A 19,257-nucleotide genomic window follows, 5' to 3' on the forward strand; every position below is an offset into this window, starting at 1 on the left:
TATTCTCTTTCTGTTTTTTCCTAGCTATAATGACATTTTGCAGGTCTTTTCAAAATCAGCATTTTACTTTCCTTGTCAGCAGGGATGAGGGTGAAGCACTTAAGATAAACGATTGGAACTCTGCCATCCAGGTGGACTGTCAGCATGTTAAAAAACAGATTGAAACTGGGAAGGAACTAAGTGAAAATTTATGCTCTGTTGGCTGCTTCTCATTAAGAAACATTTGCTCATGAATCTTACATTTTCAGTCTGGATTGCACTGAGTGATAAGAGCATGACATCATAGTCTTTTCTGAATTGGGAGGGTAACATCTGAAAAAAACAACTTTACAAAGAATAAAGGTTTTAGTCTTTTTTTTCAGTCTGTTTTATTTAAAAAAAAATAAATAGTCTTTTCACCAATTGTCTTTTCTTATCTTTTTTATAAGACCCAAGCCATGCCTTGGAGATAGTGCACTGAGTCCCACTGGCCTCAAAAGAACTGTCTCTTATGTGCTCCTTCAATGGATTTTGGTATCTAATTCTACATTTTTCAAGAGATTTAAGAGCTTGTGGCTTTAAGAGACTTTGGAAATCCCATCTGAATAGATCATAAGTATTTTCTTACAAGAAGGTGCTACTCACTGGCCTTATGAAAATTAAGCCTCCAGCTGGTCCTACAGATTTTTATCTATAGAGAGCAAACCCACAAAATAAACTCATTTTGAAAATGTAAACCTCTGAGTATTTTTTCTTTTGGGGACGAGGAAACCACTATTTACTTCTTTACTGATATATTCACCATTTTTTATGAAGTCATTTTCAATACGTACCAAAAGCATCTGATGTTTCTATAACTGAAAAACTGGAAGTGAAAATACTGAAGTTCAGAAGCCTTGGAGATCTGGGTTCTGTTTCCAGCTCTACTGTGACCTGGAGAGAGACCCTACAAAGGGATCCCTCTGCATGAGCCTCTCCACCTGTAAGTGACCTAACTCTTCTCCAATCTGAACAGGACCTTTAGTTCACAATCTGGAAGGTAGGGATCCATATGGCTTTACAAAGTACTGACCTGTGCCACAGTTTGCCAGTTGGTAGCATCATCCTCACTTGGATGGATTCCTTGATTCCACCTCCTCTGAACAACATAGATCACAGGCTCAATGGAAATATTGAATTTTGAAGACCACTTCACCTCCAGGTCTCCAGACTGAAGTTCTATGAATTTTAATTCTTTCCGGGGTTTCAGTGGAACACCTGTAATAGGAAAGTGCAGACAAAAATATGTGAGTAATTTACAAGATGCAATTAAAGCATATGTAGATGACGGTGTATAAAAAGTTTTTTAAAAAAGGAGACTGTTGGTCAGACAGAAGGAAGAAAGTGGCGAATGGACAGGCTGATCAGCATGGGAGTTTCAGAAGTGGTCACAGCCAAACTATTTCTGCTAACAGTAAAACTTGTTTTTAAAAAATCTTCTCTTCAAAATTATTTCTTTATTTCATTTAAAAACTAAAGGATCTGAAAGTTGCAAGCTAAAACTGATTTCACAGAAAACACTTTCCAAGTATGCTTTGATGACCCGCAGAAAGATCCCTTTCATCCCAAGCTATACCTGTTGTTCAGTTTTTCACCTGATTTGTCCTTAAACACATCTAATGACAGAATTTCCACAGCATCACATAGTAATCCATTCCAATACTTCTCTATCCTTACCATTAGAAAGCTTTCTCACTACCTTGTTTAGTCTTCTCTGCTGCATCTTAAACTCGATACTTGTCCATGATGTTCATGGATCGTGGAGAACAGATTCTTTCTTTCTTTACTCTCTGGAGGAGCCTTTATGTACCACAAGACTGTCATCATGGCTCTGAATGTTTTCTTCTTCAGTCTAATAACCATAGTGCACTCCATTTTCCTTTTAAATCAGTGTTTCTAGACCTCTGAACATTCTTGCAGTTGTCTCTGGAAACCCTCCCGTTGGCCCACAGCCCTTCTCCAGAGTCACGACTAAAACCGGACACAGACTGTGTCTGAGCTCTTACCAGTGTAGACTAGAGAAGTAGGCTAGACTAGAAGTCCTACATTAGTCTGATACACTTAAAAAAGCTGTTTGCCTTCTCCATGGCAGCATAATCTTACTGACTCACAGGCAGCTGTACTGTATGATGTGTCTCTCTCCACTCTTCCCTAAAGATCTAGGAAAGGTAATTCCAAGGCATCTCGCAACAGATGTTCTATCTAATGCATGCTGTCCAATTGTTACATTTCAGAGACAAAGATGTCTCTCTAAAGTTTTACAGTAATTTCTCATTACACGGTGACACTGAAGAACAGTTATTTCTGTTGTTTCTACTGCTGGTAACATCACCTTTTTGAAAACATCTGCAGTAGCTCGAAGGAAAAAATAACTCTTCAAATTTGGCATCTCTTGATTAAATCAACAAATCAAGCGTTAGACACATTTCTCTAGACAGACTTTAAGAACTCATATTTGAGTACGCATCATTTTGTCACTTCAGGTAATGTCACAAATAAGATTTCTATGCTGACATATAAACCTTCTTAGCAAGTTATCGTATGCACTTTAGTTATTTTGTCATTTCAGTGGGTGTCCCCGTAAGTCCGGCTGTGTGTGTTTGTTCAATAGTCTCCTACTCAGTCTGCCACATATGACCAAGTAGCAAAATTTCCTTAGGTGAACGAACCACTTCTATATTTTAAGAGATCTTCTCCTAAATCTGATTATAAAATTAGCTATAAGTAAATAAAAATTGATATTGTAGCTCTTGAAGAAACCTAAAATCAACCTGAGGAAAATCCAGTACTTAAATGTGGTTATCACAGCAGTTTAAACCCTGGATATCCTTCAACAGCCAGCAGTCTTAGTCTAATACAACGAACATCACAGAACATGTCAGTTCGCATTTCCACATTTGAAAATCCTCCTTTAATTATGATGTACAATAATCCTACAATTTGCACGTTAAGAAAACTTCCATCTGCTTTGCATTAGGGGCAGTTGGATTCACTTGATTGCAAGTATCCCAGCCTCTCCGCTGTTACGTAATTGCGTGCAGATGGAGCGCAGCAGCACACACAACCAGAGCACAGCACAAGTGCATTTTAAAATACTTTTGTAGAACCAGCACAATCAGTTTCATATCCAGATGTGTAGATCCAATCACTCTTCAATGTGCTTTTTATTATGTAAATGGTCAGCCCTTTCATCGTGCTGGAACAAATTAGTCCTCTGAAGTCTGCAATGCGTAACTGAAGAATTCACATCACTGATTGCTGTATGCATGCAATACCAGAGCCCAGGAAAAATGCTTCTAAAGGTGTGTTTCAGACGGTACATGCATCCCTGTGACATGAAAAGAATAAATGCACTCTGTTCCACCATAAGAATCTGTATCTTAGCTGTTGGTTCCCTGGGAATTCCAAAAGTTTCCATGGACAGGTTTTGTACAGTAAAAGGGTACATTCATGGCATCAGTACGATTGTAAACATAGTTGTTCGAAGACTCAGAGATTTGCACCTTTACAACTGTACACTATTTTTTAATGCAAAACTATTTTTCTTTACGCATGACAAGAGCCTTTAAACTGTGGACGGCCATCCGGCTCCAGCTATCCTATTATGATATTGTCATACCATCATACCCTTTAAATATCATAGTCTTCTTTTCACAATTTACCTTGCCCAGATCTGCAGTTTGGTCTGCTGTATGGATTGCTCCCTTACACCTTTCAGATAAAATTAGTTAGGCTGGTTTAAAGAGCATAAACCCTAAACCTTTGTTAAAAAGCGGTCCTGGAAAGTTCACACAAGTAGGTGTATCATCACAGCTGACAGACCACTAACTTCTGAACAGGAAAAAGGTGATGGGTGATTTTTTTCAGCTGTCACCAGCTGAGTGGAGAAAAACATACATGTCCTTGTCCTTACCTGGGGACGCATACATGCACATTAGACAAAGTGAACCCAATCAAGCATTTTCCATCCCTTACTCTTCCTTAGGGTTTTTTTCTGCATTTTTCAACTCTTTTACTTCTACTCTTTTACTTCTAAGCAGAGATATTGTCCCCATTTCTATCTCTGAAGTACCAAATCTACTTTAGGCACTTACCGTTATTTATAACATCATTATGTCCATATAGAAAAAAAAGAAAAGATGCAGACCATGGAGAAGGGACACTTTCTGAAATCCTTCACCAGTTGAGACAATGTAAAGGAGGTGGCAAGTGACAAATGAGTAGGAGAGAACATCTGATATCTCCAGTAAAGGGAACTAAAAATGTGAAGACTATGTAACTGATTAGTAATAATCCCAGCAGAGATGAAAAAATGCAATGATAACAGACAGTTTGAAGATTATAGCGAAAGCAAGCCGGTAAACAATTGGGATAACAAGTAACTGGACTCATTATGTTAATCCAGCAACATTTGCAATATGTGACTTTGGTGCGAGTGTACTTTCATTAACATGCTTTTAGAATTGGGCTTTAGCACGTAGTACTAGAGGACAAATCCAGGAAATAACATGGGTAATTTCTATCTGCTCTTGTAACTAATCCCCAGAGCTTGATCAACGGTGGAATTATAGAAACTTCTGTAGACTCTTAGATTCAATCTGAGTTCATTTTCTAGCTGTGAGCGCTGTCATAATGATCAGTACTAAACTTATTCACTAGATCTTAGTCATGCTTGCAGAGTTTGCTCTTCCTTAGCTACAGGAAGGTCATTTACCCCTGGAGGAAATGAATAGCAAGCTTGTTCTGTTTCTATTTGTCTTTTGTTGCAGAAAGACAGGTTGAAAACGCTAATTAGCTGAATTCGTCAGCTGAGAAGGCAGTATAGTGTTGGGCTTTCCTTCCTCTGCAAGACATATATGCTCTTACAAGCAAGCACCTCCTGCAGATATGTGATAAGATGTTAGAGAAGGTTAGTTCTGTTCCTATATAACTAGGCTGAACAGCAGCAGACTTTCCAGTGTGGAGTTATACAACCTATCATATCCTGTCATATCCTGCGTCCTCTCCAAATGCATGTCATCTTATTTCATTTGTTTGCCTGTTTGCTTGTTTGTTTTATTTTTACCTTTTCCAGCTCTTTCATTTACTGGAATGCTTTGCAGTTGTGGTATGGAGCCTGATCATGTAAATCATTACACATACAACACAAATGACAGTTTATCACTCCAGTCATTTGTCTCAAGAAGATGAAAGAAATAACTAAGTGATCCATTTTAATAATTTTCATTTTGACAGGTGTTGTGTATAGGAGTATATTAATTTCTTATAGTTTTAAAGGGTTTGCTTTGAACTACCTTGAAAGCAAGAGAATCTTCATCAGTTTTATGCTTACTCAATGTCTATGACTTCTAGATCAAATTTTCCCCATATATGTAAGTAAGTAAGACAGTGCTTCCTGATGGCCCATCCTGCACACTCGAAGACAGGATTCAAAAGTCAAAGCACATTATTTCTGACATACATTCTCAACACTAGGGACATTCAAAAAGATGCATCAACATTTCAGTTAAAGCAATGAACTTAAAAATAAAATCACCATCTCCTTCACATATTTTACCATTTTTCCATCCACAGATGGAAATAAGTCTGGATTGATTCGGACCTAAGCCTGGAGCTTAGTTCAGAGTTACGCTGATTAGGCTCTCCACAGAGAGACCACGCTATCAGAAGAATAACTGATTAATATTTATTTTTTATCACTGAAGTAAGGAGAATGAATTTCTAACAAAACATTCCGACTCTGTGGAACAAGAAAATGCCTTTCATAAAGGGTCATTGTTCTGCATTAGGAGCATATTTTCAGAATATTTCCATGTATAAGGCTTTTTTTTAATTCCAACAAATTAAAATCTGGAGTTTGTCTAAGCAAATAATTTCTTAGTCTATATATTCTTGCTGATGGATGTCAAGGAAAACCTTTTTTCCACAGAATCTCAAATCAATTAAAACATTTTGAATAAGATCATCTTACATTTAAATAATGAATTAATATATATATATGTGGATATTATAATCTTTCACTACTGTGTTCTTTCATCATTAAGATCAGCAATGCCAAATATACCACATTGATTTGTTCTTTTACAAGATTATCTCACACTTCCTATTCGGTAGTCTTACCTGCTTGGCTTATAAACATAAATGTTATTTGTGGTTAACATGACTTGAACTATTTATTGTTAAATATTTTCCTGCTGCATTCTCTCTCATCTGCATCAAATTAAGTGAGATTTCACCTAAATTGGCAAGTTTGTTCTGCTTAAGATGATTCACAATAGCCACATGTTTACATTCCACAGATTTCCAGACATGGGCTTCACAAGGGGAAAAAAACTCAGAAACTTGAGCAACATTTTTCTCTGGCGTTCCACCCTTTCAGTGTCCAGTCACATCTCTACAGGCGCCTCTCCTTTTTCTTCCCATCCATACAAACTCCTACAAAATGAAAGTCCTGGTTTTCTAGGAGACTTTATTATCGCCTGAAGTTATTAGCCCAATATGAGTACACATTAATAATCTCTACCTTTGTACAGATTTTTTGGAACTTGGCACGTATGACCGCATCCATTGGAACAGCATTTCTTCACTCCAGAACATTCACTATCAGCTTCACAGCTTTCAACACAGGCAGCTGCAAAACCACTGGCCTTCTCAGGTGCTGGGCAGTCCCCTTGCTTCACAGACAGGATGTACTTAAGGAATTCACAGCTAGTTAGGCATTCATAATTCTTCTTGGGGAAAAGAGGCTAAAGGGAAAACAAAAGAATTGTTTAAAGTTTTCAACAGGAAAAAAAAAAAAAGTTGTACGATTTCCAAGACCTCCTAAAGGAAAATTCAGATTTTCAGCTTTTGCAAGACTATCCCTGAAGATTTATATATTCAAGCCACTTCTAAAAAAGCATTCCAAGTACAGAATGATGAATTCCCTCAAGTAAGACCACCATCTTTAATGGAATAAAATTGTTTATATCTGCCAGCTTTCCCTTGTTTTCTTCACATTGGCTGGCTACAAAGTTGCTCAATGACAGATTAAAAACATTCCCAATATAAAGGGGAAGCAATGGTCAAAGAATCTTTTTTTTCCAGACTACCCCACATTCCTCCCTTTGTACTTCATAACACTTTACCCACAATGTCTGATGAAATGCCACTCTAGGTAAGTAAGTGAAATCTTCTTTCATTATACTGTTTGGACTGAGTTGGCTAAGTAAGAGAAGATTTTGCAGCATCTTTATGTTCCTGCCAACGTACTAGTAATTGTATAATTCTTCATGGAACTGGAACTAAATTTCTGATAAAATGATCAGCAGAAAATACAGATTAAAATTAGCCTTAAATATATTGATTAAAGATCAAAGTAAATGCTACTTCTTTGAGAAATAAAGTCCTAGACATATGAGAGGTTGCTTCAATGCATAGACATTTTATAGCATGTGTACTACTCAGAGGTTTGCAAGGTTCACTTAAAACTGTGTTAAAAATAGCATCTAGCACCCTGGAGAGAATATTGTGTGTGACATGGGGATTTCATCTCCTCTTTTATCTGACGCTTTATTTAGTTTGGCGCAAAAACAGCTAAAGTGATTCCCTTACAGTGATTGGTGGCACTGTAGATGGGCAACCCATGTAACGGGTTATCTATAGCTTGCCTTTCTATCTCAGAGCAACCAAAAACCTTCCACTCTGACAGATCTGATTTATAGATACCTAAGGCTACACAGGAATTATAACCCACTCTCCATCCAACTATTCATGCAACTTCTGCAACCTCCTTCCATATTCAAATGTTTTACTTTCTTATTTTTACTGTTCTCACATTTCTGGCGCAATGAGAAGGACTGCGTTATTATGGAGGCCCAGGTATTTCACTGACTATATGTCAGTTTATTCTCCAAAGCCACTGTGGTCCAAGAATGTGCCACCACGTTACGTCTCCCACCTTGTCCTACAGAACAGTCCAGAATTTTTGAATCAAGATTTTAAGGATGCATTTGGGTGTTATGGTTTAACGAACCTAAAGGCTGCCGAAATGAGCAGTCCTTATATCTCCTACTGACCCCAGTGATCCTTGGACATGCGCTCCCGCTTTTCTCCCCATTGGAATGCACCTGATCCCATGGTTAGCCAGTTAAGAAGCTAAGCCAGCAGGAAACTGAATTTATGGGCAAAAAAAGGAGTCAGGTAAACTGCCTCCTTTCCTTCTTCACACATAAGGTTCCTTTAACATTCGTACACCCAGTCAGTAGATTAGAAGTAACATACCAAGCAGGCATCTTGAGAAACACAGAGCTAAATTGTTGCTTCCAGATTTTTTACAAAATACAAAAAAATTGAAAACAGTCTCAAAGGAAAGCAGCCTTGTTTAATTCAATCAAACAATGTCTATGGAGCATACGTGAGTCAGAGAGAAAGGAAAGTGGTCCTGTGCGCTTGTGTGTGTGTGTGAATCTAATTTCAAATCCTAAAACATCACAAATTTGCAGCTACTTAATTAAAAACTTTATAGCTCCCTGAGGCATAATACGTCCTCAAGGCTTCTCCTCCTCACCCTATTTCACAGCTCATTTTTCAGTTAGCTGCTAAATGTGCTGCTCTTCATTATGGGCCTTTGAAGTTCTAAATTTAGCTTCAACCAGAAAACACTAATCAAAGAGGGATGCTCACTGTTTTTAACTACAATAGAACAGTGTTCTACAAATGTTTTCCTTTTAAACCAATTTTATACGTATTTTCACCCATATCTGGAAACACACAGCCTGAGTGAGAAGTGATATACAAGAATGACATAAATTAGATCCACTAAAACTGCTTTATTATACGACTCTAGAGTTTTGTATATAAGCAAGCAGCAATTAATCTGGGTTAAAGAACTCTTACATGAGAAATTTTTACTTTGTCTTCTAATGTAACTACATAGATCAGTAATCCAGTAATCCCTATTTACACATAGTTGGATCTAAATTTTTTTTCAGCTGAAATTAAAGCTTTTCCTAATCATCTTCATGATGCTTAAAAACATTTAAACATAAGACATGTTCTTCTACCAGAAAAAGAATGCCCACAGTGATAAGGGCATTGATTCAGTATATCAGCAAGATCAATATATCAATTAAGGTCACTTCTATTTTCTAATAGGAAAATCCTTGAATACAGTTGTATCTTTATATCGATTTATTAAAATAAAGCAACTTTCTATTGAGATAATATTTCCATTCACTGAAGAACTGCTGAATTCCTCCAACTCATCAGAGGCATCCAATAAAAGCATCTCTTTTTTTGTACTAGTTTAACTGATCTAGGTTTGCTTATTCACAAGGTTATTCTGAAACATGATTCAGAAACAGTTTTCCAAAGACTTCTTCCTGAATAATTATGTATTTTGATAGTAGTTTTCTGAACTAGGACTCCACAACCCAGCTACTCCAAGAGAGATACTATTTTAGAAATCAGATTGACTTTCATATACAGGAAAGCCATCTTTTCCAGCTACCCTGCACAAGGATTTTCACACAATGACATTTTATTTTTTAAACAAAGATACTCTTTCTTACTCATGGCCAGAAAAGATAGAAGGGCAGAAGGGCATGTGGTAGAAATAGCGTCTTACAGAAGGGATTTAACAGCACCTTGTGAGAGAAGCTGTGTAGGTGTGGCTGGATCCTGTCTTAAAACTTCAAGTTGAGATAAATGATTTTGTCAGAAAAAAAAAATCTTATTTTAAAAACTCAAACTTAATATGGCTAAATTGTTTTATGCGTATCCATTCGAATGATGGCGAATGCTGTAAAAATCCTGTGTTTGTTAGCTGTCCCCTTGAAGCTAATACTCTAAATGAAAGCGACAGCTAGAACAAAGTGAAAAAGAGTGCCCTTGAGCTGACGTACCTCACAGAAGCTTTGGCAGTGGTTTTTCTTCAGGTCCCAGGACTCTTTGCAGGGCTCCAGGCACTAGGAAGAATCAGGAGGCAGAGAAATGTCAGGAAGAGAGAGAAAGAAAGAAACAACCACAAATGACCCCATTTCTTCTCCAGTTGTTTGTTTGGCCCATAAGAAGTTAATGATAGGCTTTAGAAATCCACTTCTCATGAGGATAAGATTGTGTCATTGAGTCATGGTGTCAGAGCAAGGTCATGCCAAGCCATGGTTAGATTACAAGAAATATTTGCAGTATTTCTTACTGTACAAGGCAATTGCCTCACTTGTTTATGTGCCATCCTATTTTCCGCCTTATTGAGTCTAGGTCCTAATACCATTTAACACCGTGTCACTGGATCACAGAGACAATGTCAAAAGCACTACTCGAAACTAAAGAAAGTTAAATCATCTCCTCGCTGACCAGCCCAAAGATTATACAGGCACATTGCCTTCCCAAGCGAGAAACTATTTCACCAAGCTACGGAGTAAACTCAGCAGAGGTTTAACCACTATTCCTGTATAAATAGACAATGTTCACTGGTCTGTTAGCAAAACCACTTTATTTCAAGTACCATATTGTCATTTCTTCACCTTCAACCTCTACTGCAATGGTTATACACGGAGTTGAGATTCAAACTCTGCAAACCAGAGTCAAGCTTCACAGCAGAGCATAAGTTAAAAACACACTATTGAGAGCATTTACTGCAGCTGAAACATAAATTTAGGCTCATATTCAGAAACCTTTTATTTTCCTTTGTTACATATATGATCTAGGAAAATACGGGCATTGTTAGGAGTTAGTAACACCTACTCCTTCTTTTAATGGTGGAAAGATACTTATTGCACCAAAACCAAAGGCCTCTGACATACAATTTAGTATTTATGTAATTTGTTTCTCTTATACATACTATTAGATTGCATCCATATACATTTATGCTATTCAAAAACAAGCGTTAATACATATAGGCTGTATCTCAGCTGTCCAGCTATATCATTAATGTACTAAAAAAATTAGTGTTTTAAAAGTTAAGCATTTTTCTTACTAGCAACAAAGCCTGAAAAATGTAATAAAGCCATTAGTCACAGAGGTTACAGATTCTGGGAATGAAAAATACCACTGAAATATTGTCTCTATATGTATCTTGGTATTTTAGACTCAATTTCTAGCTCTTCAAAATTCACAATGTGCTGTATACAGAGTAATTAGAAGGATACATTATAAAATGTCACTGAAGTCAGTAAGTTTAATTAATTCCAGATTGTTGTTCCTCCTGTGGTATAGTTACTGCACATTTGAGCCCAATTCCACTGTCATGACAATTTTACAATTCTCCTAACTGTCTGATGGATTTAGCTCCAAATTACAGAGGTATAATTGGTGTAAAAATAAAATGGGCAACATTTTGATCACACTGGGACTTTGTCAGTGATCCCCAAGGCTGTCAGGATTTCCATATCCTTGCCTCCTCTGAATTCTTGCTTCACTGCTGCACAGCCACACAGAGTGCATCTAAACCAGCATACCCACAAACTTGAGATGACAACTAGGACCAAGTTCATGCTGACTGGACCACCTTCCTTGCTGGCTCTAGAGCAAAACAGTTTCCTTCTAGTGTACATAAATTTGTCTTTTTCCAGACACCTCAGCTTTCAAATAAACTCTCTGTCCTCATAAACTTTAGCCTGCCTGATTCTGTTAAACTTTATCATCCCATTTACATGTGTCACTCTGTGCTGTATCTTTTATCTGCAAAAAGTTGTGGGGTTTTTCTCATCTTTGACATGCTTTGCTATGAATGTGCATCAAGATGAGTCTACTGAAGAACATACATTTTGCAGTGCTCTGCAAGGTACTGTAGAAAAACATTTCACCCTCCACTCTGTATCTATCTGTCTCCCCCATTTTTAGTACCTCTAGCCAAGGCAAGCACCAAGTTGAAAATTCTCTCAAGAAAATAACAAGTGACGTGTAGTATTCCTCAGGAGTTGATACTGGGACCTGCGCTGCTTAACATCTTTGTCAGCAACATGGACAATGGGATTGAGTGCACCCTCAGCAAGTTTGCCGACAACACCAAACTGTGTGGCGTGGTCAACATGCTGGAGGGAAGGGATGTCAACCAGAGAGAGAGGTGGGCCTGTGCAAATCTCACAAAATTCAACAAGGCCAAGTGCAAGTGGGTGCAAGTCCTGCACGTGGGTCGGGGCAATCCCAAGTACAAATACAGGTTGGGCAGAGAATGGATCGAGAGCAGCCCTGAGGAGAAGGAGTTGGGGGTGTTGGTTGATGAGAAGCTCAACACAAGCCGGCAACATGCACTTGCAGCCCAGAGAGCCAACTGTGTCCTGGGCTGCATCAAAAGCAGTGTGTCCAGCAGATCGAGGGACGTGATTCTGCCCCTCTACTCTGGTCTTGTGAGACCCCACCTGGAGTGCTGTGTCCAGCTCTGGAGCCCTAAGCACAGGAAAGACGTGGACCTGTTGGAGCACATCCAGAGGAGGGCCACAAAGATGATCAGAGGGATGAAGCACCTCTCCTATATGGACAGGCTGAGAGAGTTGGGGTTGTTCAGCCTGGAGAAGAGAAGGCTCCGGGGAGACCTTATAGCAGCCTTCCAGTACCTAAAGGGGGCCTACAAGAAAGATGGGGAGGGACTCTTGATCAGGGAGTGGAGCAATAGGACAAAGGGTAATGGTTTTAAACTGAAGGAGAGTAGATTTAGATGGGATATCAGGAAGAAATTCTTTACTGTGAGGGTGGTGAGGCACTGGAGCAGGTGAATGCCCCATCCCTGGAAGTGTTCAAGGCCAGGCTGGATGGGGCTTTGAGCAACCTGGTCTGGTGGGAGGTGTCCCTGCCCATGGCAGGGGGGTTGGAACTAGGTGAGCTTTAAGGCCCCTTCCAACTCTAACCATTCTATGATTCTAGAAAAAAAGAATCAGGCCTTACACAGACAGTAGCTGAACGCTTTCTGGCAGCTATCGTTCCGTGTATAATAAAAATTAAAGTCAAGAAAATGAGTCAGAACTAGTGGCAATAACATCTGTTTTCTTAAATCCAAGTCTTCAGAGAATACCAAAAAAAAAGCATACATGTTAAAATTTAGAATTTGGATAATACATTTCTAATAATTTCAAGGTAACTCAGCAAAGGCCTGACCCAAAGCTCTCCCAGACCAACAGGAGTTATTTCACGGGTGTTTAGCTTAGCCTTAATGTCTGAAAGGAAAGCACACAGCATTTCTCACCAAAAAGAAGCGTTTCAAGGAAATACCTAAAACACCCGTGGGAAAACTATTCCCACCCAGCAGGTAAACACATCCAGGTTTTCTGGATTAGTGTAAATGTGTGTGCCTGTTATAAGGACACTGAAATCCTCTATCCAGGATAAGGACAAATCTAGGCCGAGCAGCAGCTTGCAGCTGGTTTGGGCTGTACTTTACGTAATAAAAAAATACCTTGCAGACACTACCACCCGCCCTCAGAAGCTAAGCTTAGGTATGTAGATGGCAGGCCACCAGCAGGCAGGAGGGCAGCAGTGCGGGAAGCGTCCTGGCAGTCCATTTTGTAGATATCACTGGTCCCTTGGAGCCACCACTGACTGCTGCCTCGGCACCGCCGTAAAGGCTCCTCTACTGCTGGGGTGGGAAGAGATATGAAAGAGAGCATTGAACCAGTCATTACGGGACGGTGGCACCCTTCAGAAGATGATGGGTGTTAATCACACTGACTTTGCTAAATTGAATCCTCCTAAAGCACCTGTTTTTTCATCTCCTGTTGTTAGATCTGGAAGCTGTAGGCTTACTTTCTTCAGCCAGACTGCTGCAGAGTTTTTATTCAGTATTAATCAATTGCATCAAAAGCCAAAAGGAGTGCTAATAGAAAGCACCCCAGCATTTGCCATCATTCAAAATTGGTGTGTGTGGGCACATACAGACTCATACACATAAGTATAAATGTATCTATTAGATACTATTATAGATCCATTAATATCCAGACTGTATAGAATTAGGAACAAGGGCAAAGTACTGTTTCATTCAAGAAATAAGGATTACCATTGCTTTAAAATATTTTGGTTTATATTTTATTTCTTTTTTTTTTAAATTTGCAGTTAATTGTCCTGTTAGAGAAGTCTTTTTTGTTCTAATTTTTAAACTATAAACAAAGCAACTATGAGATTAGCATACGATGCATGCCATTTACATTAGTTAGTAAAGGGATTTTCAAAATAGTCCACCAACACTTAGGAGATGTTGCCTTTGACCCGAATGGAAGAGAGTTATACCAACACAGCAATTCTGAAATCTAATGAATTGCAAAACATCATTTAAGCATTGAAATAAATATTTATTCAAATCCTGTATATTTATTAAATATTATATTTAAATTAAATAACTGAATATGACATATTTATAACTATTTAAACAGCAAATTATTATTTATTTCAGAGTAGAAGAGTCTACCCACAGTATATTTGTCTAATAAGGCTTGTTCCTTCACGAAAGTGGAACCAAGTCATATGCAAACTGTTGCAAAAAGAATGAAATCAAAGTGTGATAACTGGAATATAATTATTCTTTTCATCATCATTCACCATTCCAGTTGCACACATCAGAAAGGTCAGAAACTAATGATTTATGTTTACAGTATATATTTAAGTGTTTTGCTATTCTAAGGTCTTTAATTAATGGAACTTAGATGGTTTTAAAAAAAAGGAAAAAACCACCTTTCACTGTACAGTCTCCCAAGAACTTGCCATGTCATAAAGACAAGTACCTGAAAAATGCATGTCCTTACTATCAGGCACTGAGCAGAGAACATTCTTGGGGTCAGTAATTTTACCAAAGTCAAAGGAGAATATAGTGTTCATCACTCTTACAGAGAACCATATTGTGACAGATACACTTGAATATACAACTGCGCCTGAAAAGAACTGCAAGAAAAGTGATTTTCAATCTGTAGATCTTAGCACAGTGGCAGTAAACACAATGCAAAACATAAACAGGCAGCGCGAGAGAAATAACTGATTTTGAGATTTCTTTTTTAATCTACATCTGCTGTTTATCAATAGGAATAGAAATTGTTACTTTCTGTGTCTCAAAAACTGGACTGTGCGTTGTCTGAAGAACACAATTTTTTGGTTTCAGAACAGTAAATGCACAGTTGAATATTTATCCAGTCCAAATCAATTAATAGCATGCTAGCTTGGTATAACAATACTAGGTATTAGCAATATCACATCATAGAACATACTATCTTTTAAAGAGTTTGAACCACTACTTTTCTTCTTTATTATAAGAGTCATAAGGATGCGTTTAGTGAAACTATTTCTCATGATAAAACTGAGGAGACGCATCAGGAAGATTTATAATTTAAAAAATTTCGGCACATCAGTTACTAAAAAATATACTCTCCCATTAGTTCTGGATTATATTTTCCCAAAAGATCCATACACACAAAAAACAATCCTCAAATATTCTCTTCCTAGAAGATACATCTCATTTATTTAACGCCAAAGAGAAATATCAATATTTACACTACTGTTTGAATCAAAGACCAAATTAGATTGTTCAACCTGATGCATGAGTCTGATTTGGTACTTCTGCACTTAGTAGGAGATGGTCTAAGCCTAAGAGCTATACGTACAAGGAAATAATTTAGCAGAACAAGAGAATATTAATTGTGCATAAAAGTAGGTAAGAATCACAACTCGTTAACAATTTGAATTGAAACATAAAAAAAACATCTTGGGATGGGACCAATCAATTCATCTGAAGGACTTTGTCTGCCTGCTTCAGGAATGAACATAATTTTTGTCAAATCATTTTATAAAATCTATTTATACATTTGCCTCTCAGCTTCCTGTGGTAATGCATGTCCTCATAAACTTTAAGATGTGTGCTTTCTTTCTATAGATTTAAGGCAACTTACTTGAATTCTGCATATAAAAATGAAAGAAGTGTTTGGTTACAAAACTGAAGTTAGACACACTTTTTTAAAGATCCCTGTTCTATTTTTTTTTTTAATCTCCAGTTTAAATCTTTGACTGGCACTAAGGTGTGGGCTGTCTACCCACCCAGGACGCACAGGTGTGACTGTTTCATAATGTGCGTTACAAAATGAAAAGCTCAGGTAAACAGAACTACATACAGTGAGAATTTCAGGCACTTAGAGTGAGGAATCCTACAGAGACGAGTAAGCGAATCCAGAATTGTGACGCAAAAAACCCTTTTCTCATTTCCACACTGGATCATTCTCCATGCTCTCCAAAACCCATGCTTGACAGTTTGATTGATTCAGAGGCTTCATGTTGAGTAATGTTCCATGTGAGTGGTTCACTGGATCAGGGTATTGCACTCAAGCTTGTGGGCACCTTTCCTACTGACCAAGTGCACTGCAGCACTTCAGATATGAACCATTTCAGGTGCTCGTGCACCCTATCAGGTCAGGCACCCACAGTACACATCTATCTTGTTTAAAACAAACTCATCAAGGTAGAGATACACTAACTAATCAGTCTGTTCCTCAAGCCAAAAAAATCTGTGACCCCAGCGAGGAGCGTTCAACGGCAGAATCAGTACCTGTCATATTAGCTTGTAGGTTGATACATGCTGCTTAAGAAGCCTCTGAACCTTTTGTGAGATCCATTTTAAACCGAGTCAGTCTCTTGCTTCTCCGCCTCTTTGGTGTCTCAGCAGACTGAACCACTGGAGCACGAATCATCAACTTTATAGAAACTTGGTGTGACATTTTAGCTCCTAAAATTCAATTACATTTAATGTAGACTGGGAAAGGTTTCAGTATCTTTAAAACTTTGAAAGTCTAATAGGAACAACTGTGAAACGTATTCTGTTATGTAAAATAGCAGTTGCATGTGGCTACACGGAGTCACTCCTCCGTTCATGTCAAAGAGATTCTCATGAGAATTACACTAGCAATATATTTCCCCTGTAACTGAATAAACAAATGGGTTAAATGACAGAGAAAGGTTCCCTGTCTGTGTTGCCTGTTTTCCCTACTGTAGGTCAGTGAGCATCATGATTTGGTGAAAAGGAGCGATTTTGTATTCGAGGATCAAGTCTTAATTAAATTAGTTACAGTTGGGGTTATTCTGTGACATTATCATGTACACTGGGAACCCAGCTGATACTGTCTGAAAGTATTGCTAATTGTAGAGCTGGTTTTGAATGAAAGCCAGGTCTTAAGATTTTAAATGGTCACTAAAGAATGTGCTACTTGGTTAGAGTGATCTGGGTCTTTAAAATCCCTTTAAGGAGCACTTCTTAGCCTTTCTTGAAATGTATTTTTTGTTGTTCTACACTGATGACATCCTGACGTGTACTGTGATGGGGTAGCTGACAAGGAACAGGTTACTAATGTGGAATTTGTTATCATCTGCAAGTACTAATTTATTCTAATTAATAAAAGTATATATATAGAAAGAATAAGAAAAATCTTTCACTTGTAATAAACATTCGGACGGTGCATCCTTATGTTTTAGAACAGATGACCACTTTTGTATTTTCCAGAAGTCAGCTGCTCAGAAAAAAGTAACAACAAAATACCTGGTCCTGGCACTGAAACGAAGGCATTGATCTCTCTGTGGGAGATGTAGTTACAGCTACCTTAACTCTTCTGAATCCTCTTCAATTGTAAAGTAAAACAGTGCAGCACAAACCTCCAGGGTCCGACAGGAGCAAGCAGGGATTGACAGGGATAGGGAACAGAAACCACATGGCCACATTCACATTATATCACATCACACAAGGGTCTAACTGCAGTGGTTGGGATCAATCTGAGGCTAACACCCCGAAAGACTTTTCTGCTTAATTCACATGTGACTTCACCCAGAGCAATTTGGTATTAAAGTACTAAAGGTTAAGTGATGAGAATACAGCATTTTGTGTGGAGTTCTAATATCAGAAAATAAGAGGGAAGATAAGCCATGCAGCAGTGATCTTAGTCAACAGGAATGAAAGCCATATTTCCTGGCAGAACTTGCTACATCCTTTCTGAAAAGACTAGGAAAAGCTGTTTAACAAAGATCCAAGAAATATCAGTACATATCTAACAGATTTATTTTTAATAATTCTTATCTAAGAAGGATGTTGTATATAACTTGCAGGTGAAATATGGAACTTAGGACACATCATTTGCTTTAGATAATTTTCCAGGAAATAGATTCTTTCTTTTCTCACTGGTTTTGTTTGGGTTTGGTTTGTTGGGTTTTTTTAATAAAAAGATGGTAAATGGCATCTTCCAAATATATTCTAAATACAAACCTACAAAGTGAGACCTTCCTTATCTGGCACCTTGAACTGAAGTCTCGAAAGATATGAACAACCCTTATTCACCTCAAAATGGTGTTGATACTGAAATAATTTTTACAATTACATTTCAAAACCAGCAGTATACGATTTTACTTCTGATTTCTTATCCAAGCACTATGTTCTCAATTGTTTGTTGTAAATTGTTTCTGTAGATGGGATTGCCAGTGTCTTGGAACCGACCACTAAAACCTCCACTTCACCAAACCACGCAAAACACGGCTACAGTATCTTCCAATTACAAACTCTGAAGGACAAAGAAAAAAAGTAAAATATTCAAAATAATATTCAAATAAGTAAGAAAAGGACAGCATACTATTTCTCTGAAGCTGTATCTTACCGCTTAAACAGAGAGGTGGACAACCCTTGATTTCACCTTCTTTTACTCAGCCTCTTATGGTCTCAGACATACAGCTACTGAAGTTCTAGGTGCGACTGTCCTGTTACCGGCACTTTGGAGAGTGGTCTGGTCACTTGAATGGTCATTTCACGGGAAAATGAAACATTTCTGGGAAACTTTACTGGCTGCAAAGTTGAGCAGCACAGTTTAAACAGCTATAGCAAATAACTGCATTCGATGTGTATTTATTCTACTTGGGTGTGGGGGAACTAAAAGCACACACAGGGACATGTATTACTGCTCTCCACAGTTACGCAAACTTGCTAATATCAAATCAAGAGGTAAGGTAAAGGAAATATTTAGAAGTGTAATTTTTGGATATCTAATGAAAGCATCAGCTTGAAAAAATAATTTCCTTTTCTTAATTGCCTAGTTCACTTCAGTAGACAACATCAGGGATGCCAATACCACAATTTTATGTGTTAGCAATTTGATTCACTGAATGCCTATCAATACTCAAAGCAAATAAAGGAAGTCTCATGACTTAGGATCAGCATCAGTATTTCCTGGAATAGAGATAGTGAAAGGGCTAGTCATATTATATTGGTTGAGTCTGTCCAGACCTTTGCGTATACAGAGCAGCATTACAGGCTTTGTT

General features: G+C 38.0%; 1 protein-coding gene across 1 annotated transcript in view; it reads right to left on the minus strand.

The window, feature by feature from the left end:
- The window catches only part of ANOS1 (anosmin 1), a 152,125-nt gene that overhangs the window by 57,998 nt on the left and 74,870 nt on the right, over window positions 1–19,257 (minus strand). The window contains exons 3-5 of the mRNA XM_063341293.1: window positions 9,903–9,965; window positions 6,542–6,764; window positions 1,052–1,236 (exon numbers count right to left, since the gene is read on the minus strand). Of these exons, the coding sequence (XP_063197363.1) occupies window positions 1,052–1,236; window positions 6,542–6,764; window positions 9,903–9,965 (471 nt within the window). The remainder of the gene's footprint in view (window positions 1–1,051; window positions 1,237–6,541; window positions 6,765–9,902; window positions 9,966–19,257) is intronic.

The sequence above is a fragment of the Chroicocephalus ridibundus genome, chromosome 1, assembly GCF_963924245.1.
Source record: "Chroicocephalus ridibundus chromosome 1, bChrRid1.1, whole genome shotgun sequence".
In the NCBI taxonomy this organism is placed as follows: Eukaryota; Metazoa; Chordata; class Aves; order Charadriiformes; family Laridae; genus Chroicocephalus; species Chroicocephalus ridibundus.